Source organism: Aethalodelphis obliquidens, unplaced genomic scaffold (genome assembly GCF_003676395.1).
Source record: "Aethalodelphis obliquidens isolate GAN/ISIS:26980383/991018 unplaced genomic scaffold, ASM367639v1 scaffold3, whole genome shotgun sequence".
NCBI lineage: Eukaryota > Metazoa > Chordata > Mammalia > Artiodactyla > Delphinidae > Aethalodelphis > Aethalodelphis obliquidens.
This window is the reverse complement of record NW_020837947.1, coordinates 9,524,317-9,541,142: the sequence shown is the minus strand read 5'-3', so window position 1 is coordinate 9,541,142 and position 16,826 is coordinate 9,524,317. Positions and strand designations below refer to the sequence as shown.

Here is a 16,826-nt window from a genome sequence, read left to right as displayed (position 1 = left end):
AGGCCGTGCCCCCTCTATCAACTTTAATTGCCTCATTTCTATGTATAAAGAATAGTTATTCTCATCTTTATGCTTTCATATATACAGGACAGAACAAAAATGTCAAACATAGGTCATGTTGTAGCCAGAGGTCATGCGCTACAATTAACGGGATGTTTTTTTCTGTGCGTATCCATTTGCAGGCAAAATATGAAAAGATGACTCAAATTGTTTTGCTATGGGAAAAGATTCTCTACTTTTGTTGTTGTTGTTATGTAATATTATTGCTATTACATGTTTGCTATGTCTTTCTGCTCACCTTCCTACATTTCAAAGGGTCAGTCATGGCCTGTGGGCAGGTAGATTACACATCTGTTATCAATGGCAAAAGATTCTCTACTTTTTGTTCTAAAGGGCACTTGGTCTTAATGTCTCTGCTACATCTTCTTAATGTTGTTTTGTTTTGGTTTGGTTTTCAAGTCAAGTTAATCTTCTCCCAAAGAACGTCCTGTAGAGAAAAAGAGAGACTTAGCTACCCAATAATGAAATCCAGATTTCCTATTTGAAATGTTTAAGATATTAGTTTAGCCCCAGGACTTTCATCCAGGGAATCAATTCTACTGAGAGTAAATTCTAACCTGCGAGCCAGTTTCTACATAGAAATACAGAATTAATGAGAGTGCTGATCCTGGAATGTCAGTATCTGATGGTAAAATAATTTTGTCATAAATAATGACATAATACACTAATTGCATAATATAATATAGCACCCAGAAAATGGTTCCACCCTTCATGTATAAACAGCAAAATACAAATAATTATTTTTCCTAAAGTTTTGAGAAGATTACTATTAGAACTGAAAAAATTCCCTCTAATCTTTTGGCAATGCTACATTTTCTAATTATTACCCAGAAGGACCTTTCTTTACCTCTAATGTACAGTGAGATGACAATCAGTAGTAGGCATTTAATCATCATATATAAAGACAAACACCTCACTGATGTGTATGATAGGAAGGGGATTACTGTACAGGCTTTCATCACCATAGCATTTGTTGCCTCTGGTGCTAAATTAGCTCATTTCTTTTATGTTATGAAAATGCGTGCTTTCAGATTCTTTTTTTTCCTCCTGTCATTTTCCCATTGAGCTTTATGAAGACTAAGGTGCTGGTAGCCTATTATCCACTCGGCCCTGGCTGGTCTATAGGTCACAGTTCTTCAGACCGAAAGAGGACTTCATTTGGGGTTTATGTCTTTGGCAGCTGCATCATCATCTTGTATCAAATCCAGGCCCTCGGGGGAAGGAGTCTTCCTCATCACAGATGGCACTCGGAATTGGAACGCCCATCCGCAGTTGCTCAGAAACGTGAAGGAGCCGTTTTCAAGTTGTCTGAGCTCGGGCTAGGCATTTTCTTTGCCCCTTGCAGCGCTTCAGCTATTACGTCGTGCCAGTTGCTGGGGGTTGGCTGAGATTTTCCCATCAGTCTCGCCTCCTTACGGAGGTCTCGTTATCGCCGTCATGGGCCGCGTCTGCTTTGTCTTTACCAGCGGGACTGCAGACACTCTTGGCTTTTTCTGAGCAGCGGTTTGAATGTGTCTGTGCAGCACTGATCTTATTGTTTGCCTGGGGGCCTGAATTCTGCTGCTTTTATAGATAGCGATGTCCAAGACTTCAATGAGCAACTCAACATTGTCCTTTGAAATACAGAGGCTGGTAGGATGGGTGACTGTCACAGAGCACCTAGTATTGCGCAAAGTTGTACCAACACACGGTGCTTCATCTGCTAGAACTTTAGAGTGTGTGGCACACATTAAACTCAGTGTTTGCAATCCCACCTTTTCTCGGTGGCGGAAGCATCCTGAACGGGGCAGATCCTTAGCACCTGTTTGAAGGACGTTACAAGACCCAGCAAGCTTAGAAGTTAGAGGAGCAAGTTCTAGACTCGGGGTACATGGTCAATGTTGAGAATATGGCTGATTTGACTTTCCTGCTCTTTTCTGTGTTACTGTAAAATTCAGTGAATAGGTCTCATTCATTCAGTTGCTCAACAAGTACTTGTCAAATAGCTACCCTGTGCGAGGCATTGTGCCCGGCGCTGTGAAGGACACATGCTGACCAGGGCCCAGTCTCACCCTCCAGGACTTCCAGTCCAGTGAGTTTCATGAGGCATGTCCACAAACAGCCACAAGTACCATCAAGAGAAGCAAACAAAAATATTACGGAGCTTTAGGAAAAGAAGCCAGCACTTTAGCTCGGGGGTAGAGCCCAGAAAATCTTTTCACCAAGTCCTTATGCGAACTTGAAAGTTGGGGCAGCTTTAACAAGCTGAGTTAGGGGTGAGGGTGTTCCAGACACCAAGGCTGGGTGGCAGGCGCCTTTCTGGGAAGGCCAGGGGTCAGGGTTGCTGTCCCCGTATGTGTGAAAAGGGGGGTAGAGCAGGACATGAGAAGGGGAGACCGGAGACTAGGCACCATGGGGTATGGGCGCCAGAGAAGGAGCTTGAAGTTGATTTGGCAGGAGAAGGGGAGTCATTGCAGGCTTTGGAACAGAGATGTGTCGGTGTGTTTGGGGTAACCTGAAGTGGGGCAGGCAGAGGGCTGAGATGGATGTTCTGCTGTCCCCCAGGCAAGAAGCAGGGAGCTGAGGAATTCAGGGCAGTACCCCTGAGGTTCATGAGAGGTGGGGAATGGGGCCACAGTGCGGTAGAAGGATGGGCCTTAGGGCGGGAGGAAGGCTGTCTCCTCTCTACCCAAGAAGAGGGAGAGAGGAGAAGGGTACCCCCGGGGCAGCGCCCTTTGGCTTCCAGGGGGCTTCTGAAGGACTTAGACTCCAGTGGGACAGGTTTATACATCTGGTAGACCCAGAGAACACAAAGCCGCCTTGTAACAGAGCTTCCAAATCAGCGCCTTCCAAATCCCGGCCCCCTTCCTACCCCCATGTCCTTTCTTCTCCAGCCACAGAGGGGCCAGAAACGGCACTTGGCCAGCTGGGGAGGGGGAGGAGGTTTAACACAAAACCAAGTTAGAAATTTCCACTGGTAATTAGGATTGTTACACTTTGAAATGGTTAATGAGACTGTCTGTCACTTAAAGTGACTGAAGGACTTTCTGTTACCTTCATCTCATGACCAGAAAAGTCAGGATCCGTCTGAGTTTTTCACAGAGTGGTAGGCATTTACCCATCAACTAGATTCTTCGTCTTCCTCCTTTCCCGGACCAGGGCTGAATAAATGAATTGACACTCAAGTGCAAACAACTTAAATCACAGGGTCTTGTCTCCTCCATGAGAATGTGCCAGGGGACAGAAAAGTTAAAGACGTTGATCTCTAATCCTGAATATCAGATATTGGCAAGGGCAGCAGACATCCTCGGCGGGAGGTGGGGAGAGGCGGGTGGAAGCGGTGGGAGTCCTCCAGAGCCATCAGCCTGGAGCAGTGGGTAGCTTTACATACAGTGCACTTGGGACAACAAGAAACCGTTTAGGACATGGCTTACTCATTAACGACATCTTGCTGTGAGCAGGCAAACTCTTGAGGTCAACCAAGTTACATTTCAGAACCAAAAGGGAAAAACAAATACACCATAACCTAAGATCTACTAAATCAACTCCACAGGAGGGTTCCAACAGCACTGAAGAATCCATCTCTGGAGAAGCCAAATGGAGCTAAATAAATTCCACCCCTAAACACCCAAGGTGGATCACATCCTACTGGCTGGTCCCTCCAGGTAATATTGTCCAGCTGTGACCTGGGTGCAGCTGCCTAACAACTGTTCCAGTTGTTTCTTATTGAAACTCATTAATAATGAGAAAGAGGAAACAGTTGGCCTGTTGTATTCTCTGCCTTTGTTCAAACAGGCATTCTTCTGTTGAATTATGAATTTCAGTTCTGGAAAAATTCTCCTCTACACAATTGATCATTTTCCTAACCATTTTGTTAAAAAAAAAAAAAAAAAAGAGGCCCACCTAGAGTAGATTCTTTTGGACTAAAACAAAATTTTAAGGCTAATCTATATAAATTGAAGTTTATTAGTATCAGGTTCAATTTTAATATGGACTGTGTTTATTTCTGATTGTGGTACCCTAGCACATTTTCAAGGCTTCATACAACTTCAGGTTGCTTTTTATATGACAATAAGAGTAACAAAGATAATGTCAGTCATATTTTATGACACAAATACTTTCTAATGTTCTTTGGAGTTTGAGTTCCTTGATATTAACTTGATTGATATCACAGTCAGAGATTTAATCAATAGACTTGCAGCAACTGATATTTATCTCCAGCTCTTCATAAAAGCTCCACGTCACAGTCCAAACATGCTCCATTTAACGTAATAGACACGCCTTGGAAAGGTATCTGTTTTTGTAGCCCCTGGCACTGCACTGTACCCTAGAGCTGGGATGCAGCCATGTGAACATTTCAGGGCAGTATTAAATGGGATTTTGATTGTCACTTTATACTGAATCTTTAAAGGGAAGATGGTGATTTCCTGACAAGACTTTTATTCTCTACATGTGTCAAGTTGAAATGCAAGTTCTGTGTTAGGCTGTAGGGCTGGCCCACCTCTTTGACTCTGTATTTATTTCCCAATAAAAGAAGGGCTCCCAAAGGCAAAGCAAAAACGAAAACAGGAGGCACCCCAAGCAGCACCATCTTTTAAATGGTTTCTTTCTAATTTTCAGAACTAGTGGATCTCTGTTGCAGGAAAGTGTTTCATTTGAAGCTTTTCAGTACCTAAAATTATAAAATCAAATTTTTAAGAAAACTGGAAACCACTGAAGAGTTTAGTTATGTTAGTGTTTGTCTGAAAACACTCTAGGAAAAGCAGTGACTCTTTTTTACGCAACAAAATCCATTGGATTAAAAAAGTCCGTTCCATAGTTAAAGTGAATGCTTTCACAAAGGGTATTTCTTCAGCTTAGACACTCTTGTATTCCTTTTTTCCACAGCAATCCCTGTATATCTTCTTGTCCTCGTTGCCGAATTCTCTTTTCTATGAGAATCTCTGACGATGTTCAAAAAGGCTCTAAGTGCCTGGGAGTTTGGGCGGGGACGTTGATGCAGGACAGACAACTAATAGTTTTTTATGGTCTCCCATGAATCCTGTGAAGAGAAGTCACAACAGGCAATCCAGCCCAAGTGTGATCTGATACTTTCTGTCGTTCATTCTGTTCTGTTTCTGCAGGGGAGCTGGTGTGGGAAAGATGAGACAAGTTAGAAATGTCACATATTTTGTGTCTCTAAATCAGGTGATTCTCTTGGAGACCGCAGTCCACTTGTCTGGTGGGCAATCTTACCTAGTCATGTTTGGGGTTGCTCTTCCATCTTCTTAAAGTGGCTGGAAAGTCTCTGGTTTCTGCAGAGCAGGGGATTCAGGACAGGCCCTTGGTCTTTAGTTCACAGTAACCACTCCACATAGACCTGAGTCACCAGCCGCTGGAAAACTAGATGCTCTAACTTGCCTGATGTTGGTCTCAGCAAAGGGGACCATGGCCTGTGGTCCCCGAGGCCTGGATGCTTGCCAGCATCCCCTTGCCATCCCATCAGAGACCTTGCCACCTCTCTGCAAGTACTGCACAGGAGTGGGGTGCTGTCCCCAACACCCCAGGAATGAGCCCCCTGGCTCACCTCTTGAGCAAAGCTTTCCAACCCTTTCTTCTCCAGCTCCCTCTCTTTGTGTGGTCTTGAGTATCTGGAAGAGTATCCCCTGGTGAGGCAGACCATCTGGGAGGTGCTTTCCACTCTGGATGTGACAATTCCATGATTCTGTGTGGTGTTTCTCAAAGCCCATGAGGTTACTGAATGTGATGACAATACACTGACCATAGTCATTGCAGGGCCATCCTTCACCCAGCTCCAGGCACCAAGCTACTTTTCACTCTGCCTCTCACCGCCTCTGCAGAGTCAGGGAGCAATGACAGTGGACCAGGGTGGTGCTTAAGCCTGGTTCCTGGATCCCTGGAGCCAGCTGGCATAGATGTCAGTCTGTCCCAAGGGCATCTCTCCCTGACTCATCACAGCCCCTGCTGCGTGTCAGTTCATTCACTGCAGGACAGTGAAGGGGTTTCGTAGAATCAAGATGCGCCGTGTTCATCCGTTGGTAGCTCAGATGCCTTCTTGAAGAGCATGAGACTATTATATTCCAGCTGCCTAAATCCTTTTAATCCTCTTCGGAAACGGCCTGCAAGTACATTTCCATAGCTCATTAACCTCTTTTGCATAGATTAGCTCCAAACTATTGAAAAAGTGATTTCTTGCCTTTTGAGGGTGGCTTGTGGTTCTCTGCGTTCCGTGCCCTGAGTTGTCTGACCCAGGGAGGAAAGGCCGGGTATGATGAAGACAGTTCCAAGCTGGTGTCGTCCTATGTTATGCAATTCCAGAGATGGGTGGAGAGTCCCATAAATCATGTGCTCTGTTTACAGGACAAAGGGTGCAAGCTCTGTGCATCTTACATGGATTGTACAAGCAGGGTTATTTTAATTTTTCTGCCAGTGTCTTTCCTGAGTACCACGGTGGGAGCAGAGGATTATTGTAGCTGAGAAGGGGGGTTAAATTGTCCACAAGAGAGAATTGCAGACCTCCCCAAATGTAAATGCTTAAAACATAGATGAATTTTTAATGGAAATCAATTTTGCTTCTCCAAAAAAGCCGTTAGTTTCTTGGAAAATACAGAGTGATCACTGTTGATTACTGACATTGTATTTCCTTTCTTTCTCCCCTCCCCCCCGCCTTCCCAACCTGCTGGCAGCTGTCCGTATCTAGCAGTGAAAATCACCCCTGCTATCCCCGTGGTCGGTGGCATTCTGTTCTTCTTTGTGATGGGGACCCTGCTGCGCACCAGCTTCAGCGACCCTGGCGTCCTTCCGCGAGCCACACCTGATGAAGCCGCCGACCTGGAAAGGCAAATAGGTAACCCTGAAGGTCCGCCCTTAGCCTCTGGTCACTTTCCACCTGTGCTCAGCCCCAGTGCGGGAGGACAAACGAGGAGCCCGTGCAGGAGGGGCTGGGCGCTGGACAGTGCCAAGTCCCCGGGGAGGAGTCCCGAAGTTTTCATTCACTTGCCCTGAGGATGACCTGAGTAGGAGGTGGGATGGAAAGTGGTCGGAGGTAAGGCTGAGGGACCGGTGCACTGGAGGCAAGCTGGCGGTGCCGTCAGGCAGCCCGCTGCCACCGAGCTCTTTGAAACCCGAGCGTCCGAGTCCCCTCTGAGAAGGAGCCTCTGTTGTGAAAGCTGTAGTTCCTGGTGGCTGCTCTTCATTCCCTTTTATTATCATCATAGCTGAACTCTGGTTTCCATGATGTAAACCTGGAAACGTTACATCTTAGACTGCTGTCCTATTTATCCAGCCTAGGATCCAGCATTTCCTTTATTAAGGCATAACAAAGATGTATATTTCTGGTATATATTGAGATGAATGGCTTTATTTTTCCTTAGATATTGGAAATCCTAGGATTAAAAATTTCCAGCAATCCATTTTAAAGATATTAAAACCAATCCTGATCCCTCATACAAAGAACCCTTAAAGTCCTTTTTTTAATTAAAAAGAGAGCTTCCTTTTAAAAGTTTGCCTTTGTGAATGTGCAGCTTTGCTGTGGTACAGTGATAATTTGACAAGCGTGGCAGGGGGCTGTGATGACTCAGTGTGAACATAAAGTTTAGGCATGAAAAATCATTTGACAGAATTAGTTCTCTCCCAGTGGGCTTCCGTTCACAGCCCACTCAGATGAAAGACCCCCACTTTCCACAGTATAAAGAGGTACAAGTGTGGGTCTTGATAGGTACCATCTGCTCTGGTCCACCTCCCCAAGTGCTGAAGCACAGACATGTCCTTCTCTGAGCATCTGCTTCCATCCTTCATCCCTGTCACCTGGGAGGGAAGCAGTAAAGGAGTTGATTATGGGAGTGTATGTGAGTTGTCTGCTGGGCTGCAGCCTCCTTGTGTCCTGAGGTAGGGAAGTGGGGAGACAATCTCTTTCTTTGACACCACCTATTGAGATTTGAACACAGGGTATTATTTCATAATCTAAAGCCTACATTTATAGCTTGTTAATAATCTGTAAAGGCCATCCATGACGGTCATTGAATTTGATCACATCCCAGCAAGTTTGTGAGGAAGACTTTATTATGACACCCATTTTACAAATAAGAAAACGAAGCCCCAGAGTGGTTAAATGGGAGAAAGTGGCAGAGCCAGAGCCTTCAACCCAGGTCTCCTGGGTCTCATCCGTTGTTCTTTAGGGATGTTCTTGCTCTTGAAGGCCCAGTTTCCTTCAAGGAATAGAACGGGGCCTCTAGAAACTGCGTAGTCTATGCCCATGTCAAACTGGCACAAGCTCGAAACTCCTACTCAAGCAGTGTGCAGACAGCCCAGCTCCCCACACTGGCCGTTAAGCATTTTCCTGCTGTGATCCTGTTTTCCCTCCCACCTCCCTGTTAGTGCTAGGAGCATCTGCAGAATCAGCAAGGTCAGGAACTGGGGGGGGGTTTGCCTTCCTTACAAAGTGGATAATAAAGAGTGCCATTGGAATTCTCTATGATGAATGCAGATTCTAAGAGGCACAGACTTTCCATCGTTAACATTGAGGAAGTTGAATGATTCACTGAAGTGCAATTTTTTTGTTGTTTTGTTTAGTTTTTTTTTTCTTAAAGTTGATAATCTCAGAGCAGTATTTTTCAACATAAGCAATTTTTAAAAACCAGCTCTGCCCCCATGTCTCCGCCCCCCAGAGACACAGATTCTGTGAGAGAACTAGATGGGGTAAAGGATAAAACCAAATTTTATTTCCCGTGAAGGAGAGAAAAGGGACTGTAGAGACAGGGCTTTGGCATGGCAGAAATGAGTAGCCTGGCACATCCTTCCCTGAAAGGCAATGATGAGCCTAGACAAAATAGTCAGAAACAATCATTTCATGACTCTGGAATTTGAGGAGTGGTTATTTATGAAAAACTGACGAACTCTGGGTAAGAACAGTGGGAGTCTGTGGCATTCTGTCCTGGGGCTGCTCTAATCGCTAACCTGCGTTCAGAGGTGAGGAAGTTCTACCTGGACAGGACAAGCCCTGAAAACCAGCAGCATCTCTGTCTGAGGGGCTGACTTGATTTGGAGTGGAGCATGGAAAAAACCAGAAACTGAAACTTTCACCTTAAGAAACTGGACAAAGAAGAGCAAACTGAACTCAAAGCAAGTAGGAGTAAGGAAGTCTTAAAGATGACAGTGGAAATCAATGAAACAGAATACGGAAAACAACAGAGAATATGAGTGAGCCCAAAAGTTAGTCCTTAGAGAAGGTCAACAAAATTGACAAACCTGTGACTCTACTCCCCTGACCTTCCACTCCAAAAAAAGACAGAGAAAAAGAGAGAAGATGTGAATTACCGAAATCAGGAATGAAAGCGGGGGCATCACCATAGGATTTTAACTTTATGCTACAAATTAGACCACTTAGACAAATGAACAAATTCTTAGAAAGCCACAATTACCAAAAAGAACGACTCAGGAAGAAATAAAAAATCGGAAAAAACACATAGCAAGTAAAGAAACTGGTTGTCCATATTAGAAAGATGAATTTGAACCCTTACCTCACACCATACATAAATTTTAAATGAATCATAGACCTACATATAAGAGCGAAAATGATAAAACTTCTGAAGGAAACATAGAGAAAATTTTCATGACCTTGTGTTAGGCAGAGTTCTTAGATATGACACCAAAAACGTGATCTGTAAAAGAAAAAGATGATAAATTGAATTGCATCAAATTAAAAACTTTTGTGCTTCAAAAGATACCATTTAAGAAAATGAAAAGACAAACCACAGACTGGGAGAAAATATTCACAAATCGAACATCTGATAAAACATTTCGTACTTGTATCTAGAACATATTAAGATCTCTTACAAGTCAATAATAAGACAAACAACCCAATTAAAAGATGGGTAAAGAATTGAACATTTTTTTCAAAGCATATATATGAATGGCCAATAAGCACATGAAAAGATGCTCAACATCATTAGTTGTTAGGGAAATGCAAATCAAAACCATAGTGCAGTACCACTTGACACCCACTAAAATGGCTCCAACCAGAAAGACGGACGGTGTTGATGAGGATGTGGACAAATTGGAACCCTCATGCGTTACAGGTGGGAACATAAAATGGTGCAGCCACTTTGGAAAACTCTTCTCAAAAGTCCTCAAGAAGTTAAAGTTACCATATGACCCAGCAATTCTACGCCTCCGTATATATCCAAGAGAAATGAAAATACACGTGCTTGTATGTGCATTATACCTAATAACCAAAAACTGGAAACAGCCCAAATGTCCATCGGTGGGTGAACTGATGTACAGTATGTGGTCAGTCCACACAATGGAATACTGTTAAGCAGTAAAATGGAGCAAAGTGTTGACACAGGTTGAAAGAAGCCAAATCAGAAGACTAAATACTGTGTGGTTCCATTTATATGAAATGTCCAGAAAGGGCAAACTTTCAGAAAAGAGAGCAAATCAGGGATTGCCCAGGCTGGGGCTAGGACTGAGGGCTGACCACACACATGGATGTGAGAGAACTTGTTGGAGGGATGAAAATGGTGTAAAATGCATTGTGGTGATGGTTGCATAAACTAATACATTTACTAAAATCGTTGTATTGTGCACTTACAATGGATAACTGTTATGTAATGTAATTTATACCACAATAAAGCTGTCAAAAATAAAAAGGAGGAAGAGAGGAAAGGAGAGAGGAGGAGGATGGAGGAGAAGGAAGAAGGCTCTCCCGTCCTCTGGTTGTGGGACTTTAGGCTAGTTGTGCACTTTCTAAACCTCATCCCACCATGTTCTTAACTTCAACATGGGAATAAGGACCCAGAGCCTGTGAGGTTCTTGTCAGGATTAGCTCAGTAAATCGTAGAAATTTTTGAGAAAAATTCTCCTCTTTTCCCACTTGGTTCTCTCTTCACCTTCTATAAACACAGATTCTCATAAAAAGCGACCCAGTTTGTGATGGAAATAAACAGCAGAGCTGGTCTAATGCTTTATAAGGAGTTCTCCCGTATATCACTTGGCTGTGGAAAATAAGATGATGTTTCAATGAAATCCTACCACATTTATTTCGTGCTCTCTAAAGAAGGAAAAATGAAAAATGCGATTTGGAAACTTTTTATTATTAGGGCTATTGATTCCAATTATCCATTGTATTTCTCTGCGTGTAGAAGCCCAGAACAGCCACTTGAAACCGTCCATCTGAGGAGCTGATTGAAGATTTGCCAAGCATCTGACCAGCTACCCCGTCTTCAGATTTCTGGAGAGGAGTGGGTGGCGAAGAGGAGGCTGTGTGTCTCAGAGTCTGTTCCAAGTCTCTGGAAACGCCTTACACTTCTTTCTTCTGAAAGAGCCTTCCCAATAACTCATGTTGCAGCTAAAAAGACAGCCAAGAATGCCAACAGGAGTCCAGGGAGGTCCTGCTGGGGTCATTGGAGTCCTGCTTGGAAACTTTTTAGTTTTGGAAACTCAGTTCTTTCAGTTCACTCGGGGACGATCAGATACTAAGCAACTGATTTGGGCTTAGAAAAAATTACGATACCACCTTCACGGGCTCCAAGCATTTCATTTCAATTAGGGATAGACCTTTCCAGGGATCAAAATAGGGGAAAGAGGCGGGTCTCCCTCCTTCCTTCTGTCCCGTGTGCATCTCTTCCCATCCTGAGGTTGCCAAGACAGGGACGGCAACTGTAAGCTGAAATATGCACTCCGCCTGTTGGGCTCTAAAAGCAAGGCTAGTTATTTAGGAAGCTCTCTCCCCGTGTCACGGTAACCCCGACCCCAAGTAAGTGATCTAATGGCTGCTTGGTGAGGATGGAATCAGATTAAAGGAAGCCAGGTGGCCTTTAAAAAATTCACCTGTGCTGTGGCAGAATCTGAAGAATTATTGTCTCCACTCTGAACCTTTTACTGGCCGGCTAGAGTACCACTCTGCTGGACAGTGCCCATGTTTGCGCCTCCCTTCCCTCTGCTCTGACCCCCTCTCCCCTCCCTCCTCTTCCTCTCCTCCCCCTTCTCCGCCGCCTTCTCTCCTCTCCTCTCCTCCCTCCTCTCCCTCCTCCTTTCTTCTTCTTTCTCTCTCTCTCCCATACTCTTTTGGTCAAATTCTCATCATCCAAGAATTTTCCTTGTAGTACCCGGAAACAGTCACCATTTCTAACACTGGAGTTTATATTTCATTGCCTCTTAAAGCCGTCCTTGGGCTGGGTATCCTCTGGAGGAGCCGTCTAGGAAGCAAGCAGTCAGCTTCCTGCCTCCACGGAGGCACTGGCCTTGTCAGCAGCTCAGGTCTACACTGTCCCAGAGAGTGCAATTCCTGCAAGGGCTCTGGAAACAGGGTGTGTTCACCACCCATCTGACTTGTTAGTTTTCTCCCCCAAAACATCTTAATTCTATGTTTAAGAGTAGAAACATTTTCATTGGAATTTTAATAACACTGATGGAGTTTTGTTGAAGAAAATGCTTTCTGAGGAGAACATTCTTAAGCGCATTTAAGACCTTAATTTTCTCTATTGTAAAGCTACACTATTTCCAATTTTTTCTCATTGCCATTTTTATTGTACCAAAATTATTTTTATTGGAGTGATTTCTGTGTAAAATTTATAACTAAGATTTTTTTGTGATTTTTTTTTTAATATTATGAAAGCTGCCATTATGAATTTTCTTTTTTTTTTTTTTTTCCAATTTTTTTCAATTTTTGGTTGCATCCCACAGCATGTGGGATCTTAGTTCCCTGACCAGGGATTGAACCCACTCCCCCTGCACTGGGAAGTGCAGTGTCTTAACCACTAGACTGCCAGGGAAGTCCCAGATTTTCTTATAGAACTGCTATTTCTACTACAACAAATTTTCCTGGTGACTTAATTTTTTACTGTGTGAATTTTGTAAGCCATAATTGGCTTCTTTTTGTGTTAGTTATTTCTACTGGTAATATTCACCATAAAATTGCTTTTAAAATTGATGGTTTCATTTATTTTTTGCCTTATAACTAGTCTATTGGCTGTGATTGCTCTGTGATGACCTCTTCCCATACATTTTGCAGTCACGTTGTATGCTGTATACTAGATAGCCACACTTGAATATGCAAGAAAAAAAGAAAAAAGGCAGGCATCAAAGATGGTTAATTTGATTGATTTTTGCCAGTTTTCTTTTCAGAAGGTGACATTTTCTGTCCATTTCTCCTATTCTTATTTGCACCTCCCTACTCATCTCCAAAATTACCGCAGTTAATCCTTTGTGTAATTTTTATTTGCAGTGTGGTCATTTCAGGACCTCATGAACATTCTGCTAGACCAAGAACTTTGTCTAGAATTGAACTGCACCTGCCTCTCTGGGATTCCTTCCTGCCTTTCCCATTCGCTCTCCCCTGCTGCCTGTTCTCTACCCTGTTCTTTCCAGCATTATTATGATGCTACTTCATTAGCTTTTAGACTTTCTCTTTTATGCACCAGCTTAAGCATTTACCTGTGTCCACTGAAATAAAATATTCCCTGCCCTTTTCCTGTAAAGTAATTTGTTTATTGGTCCACGATGAAAAGGTAGAATAGTATTAATAGCTATTTTTATTAAGTACTTCTCTTGTGCCCGGCATTATGCTAACTTCTTTCCATGTATGATCTCATTTAAGACTCACCACAGCCACTCCATGATGTTTAGATGCTATTAATGTTCCTATTTTATGTAAGAGAAAGCTGGTGCTCAGATTTGCTGAAGGTCATCTGACCAGAGCTGGCAGTCAAATACAGGTCGGTCTGCCATGACACCCTGTGCTATTAACCACCGCCTGCTACTGCCCACCATCTTGTTGCCCCAAGGGGAAATTTCTGGGACCCCTGGAGCAGGTAGCACTTCCCTTTGCCCGTAAGTTATATTCTCTCTCCCCGCCCCAGATTGTCAGCATCATCTGCTCCTCCAACTTCCCTGGCCCATTGGCTGGGTCTCCCTGTCATAGCCACCGTCAGAAATAGAGAGCCGTGTCCAGCACACTGTGGCTAGTGGGCCTGGTTCTCAAATCCTGAGCCCAAGTGGGTGGAGAAGAACAACTACAGGGAAACTCCAGACAACCTGACGGCCCTGTTGGAGCTGCCTCGCTGATGTCTAGTTGTTCCCTGATGCTTGTGAAGGAGTTAAGGGAAGGGGGGGCAGGGTGTCCTACCATATCTGAAATACCTTCTAGAAGAGGCATTTCCTTGTTTAGGAGAAAATGCCAGAATCATCTAGTGTGTACTGATGCCAGGGAAGGGTAGTGAGTCTCCTAGAGAAATGCAGAATGGTTGCTTAGAATGTCAAACTTCCTGATCGTCTCTTTTAAAAAAAATCCCACCCTGGGAGAGCTGGAAACCAGATGTCACAGTTCAGAATTATGGTATTTGGGGAAATACCACAAGGTTCCAAAGGGTCTAGTTCTGAGGGATGGAAGGAGCTGGAGATTTTGTTTTACTGAAGGATTTGGAAGAATGGGTGTGTTTCATCCAGGATGCTCGTTGAAGCCTATGTTATTTCTTCTTCCTGTAGAAGTCCAAACTTTTGGGAATGTACTGTGCGCTGGAACTGCGGCCAGTTTCTGATGCAAATGTATTTACTGAGCCTGAATTCCTAAATCTACATAGGTATTTTAGTGACCTCCGTAGTCCCCATCCTAAATCTACTGGGTGTTTCTCAATACAGTTGAAGATTTGACTTATATATGTGTATGTATGTACAGATTGGAAAATCTTCTGTAGAACTGATGAACTCCTTCCTAAAAGCAATGCTATCACTTCATTTCAGGTAAGGGGAAATCTCTCTCTCTCTCACTGCACCAATGTCACAGTCTTTAAAGAGTCTGTGTTAAATCAGCAAAGTGATGACATAGAGCAATGTTGACATGCTTTACTTTAAAAAAAAAAAGTACTGTAATTGTAATCATTTCTCATATACAAGGCCACAAAAAGGGGAAAGATGATGAAAGAACCAGGGTGAGGAAAATGTCAACTTCAAGGGAACGGCGGAAGCCAGGTGCTGCAAGGAGGGGAAGTAAAGGATCAAGTGGCATGAAAGGGATGGGAAAATTGGGACCACGTGGTTCAAGAATATGGCCAAAGGAAAGAGCAAGAGCCTGGAGCTTGTTAATGGAAATTAGAGGCCCATCCTCACCCAGCTGGGGGCACTAAGAAGACTGCTGACTCATGGATCTCCTGGCTGTAATACAAGAGCTTTCTCAGCTCACCTCCCCGACTGCAGGTAGGCTGGTTCATTGCAATGCTCTGAGTCATAGGAAGTCCCAGTTTAAAGGGACCTCAGCAATCATGGAGTCTGTCCTGGACAACTCCCTTAGTTTACAGATGAGTAAACCAAGTCTCAAAGAGAGACAGGTACAAATCCGCCAATGCTCACACAGAGCGAATCTGAGACAGACCTGAGACTCCAGCCCTGGGGTCCTGACGCCACGTGCAGGTGCTATACCTCTCCTTTGACTTTTTTTGCTTCTGAAACTGAATCCCTAAATCCTAAATCAAAGCGAGGTCCGTGAAAAAGCAACATCAACATCACCTGGGAGGGGCTTCCCTGGTGGTGCAGTGGTTAAGAATCCGCCTGCCAATGCAGGGGACACGGGTTCAAGCCCTGGTCCAAGAAGATCCCACGTGGTGCGGAGCACTAAGCCCGTGCGCCACAACTACTGAGCCTGCGCTCTAGAGCCCGTGAGCCACAACTACTGAGCCCAAATGCTGCAACTACTGAAGCCCGTGCGCCTAGAGCCCGTGCTCTGCAACAAGAGAAGCCACCGCAATGAGAAACCAAGTGGCCCCTGCACCGCAACAAAGAGTAGCCCCCGCTCGCCGCAACTAGAGAAAGCCTGCGCACAGCAACGAAGACCCAGCGCAGCCAATAAATAAATAAATAAATATTTTAAAAATCACCTGGGAACTGAGTAGACCTGCAGGACCTCAGCCCCCAGCCCACCTGCTGAATCAGCGTCTGTCCTTTAAACCAGACGCAGGTAATTCACATGAAAGCTGAGAAGCACAGCCCTAAAGCCTTTCCACCTCCCTCCCTGCGACGGGTGCCCAAACCTATGACCGTCCTCTCCAATAGTCAGTATTTGCTTCCTCTCCTCTTAAGCTCTCGGGACCATCGTATTTTCAGGAATTTGGCACACTACAACTTCATTTACTTTGAGCATTCAGTGTAACAACTTCCTGCAGCAAATCTGAGTAGGTGCTTCACATTCTTTATTACTACTTATGAAAACAACTGTATCAATAAATATTTTCTCTTTAGATAGTGCTTTGCAGAGTTCAAAGTCCATCTATGTTTTCATCATCAGTAAAGTATGTGGCTATGAGCGCCGGCTCTGTCAATAAGTTGATTGAGCCTGCATCCCAACTGTTCCACTCGCTGTATAATCCTGAGAAGTGTTTGAACTTCTCTGGGCCTTGATTTTGATGCATATAAAATAGATCCACTAAGTGCAAAGATCCATTCTAGTGTTGTTATTCTGTGATTCTAGAAATAAACCCTTCTTCCTCCTTTGCTTGACCATGAAAATCTGGCAACCTAAATGCTTTAGAAGGTTATTAAGCCTATTCAGCTACTGAAACAGGAGTGACATATTCCGTTAGTAATTTTAGAACGCAAAGCTATACGCACACCCATGTAAATTCAACAAGTAAACTGTAGTTGCTGCGAAATAAGCGAGATATTTAAATGACTCACTGGAATATTACTATCGTTATTACTTTAACTGGTATGCTTGGGAGGGTAAAGTAGGATGATGAAACAGTAGCTCTCTGAGTGAGGGAGTGAGTCAGCCAGTCAGTAGGTTTTAGAGGGAAGTC

General features: G+C 44.0%; 1 protein-coding gene across 2 annotated transcripts in view; it reads left to right on the top strand.

The window, feature by feature from the left end:
- Positions 1-16,826, top strand: part of ZDHHC14 (zDHHC palmitoyltransferase 14) — a 274,178-nt gene that overhangs the window by 163,618 nt on the left and 93,734 nt on the right. For both annotated transcript variants that reach the window (XM_027082560.1, XM_027082569.1), the window contains exon 2: positions 6,726-6,886. In XM_027082560.1, the coding sequence (XP_026938361.1) occupies positions 6,726-6,886 (161 nt within the window). The remainder of the gene's footprint in view (positions 1-6,725; positions 6,887-16,826) is intronic.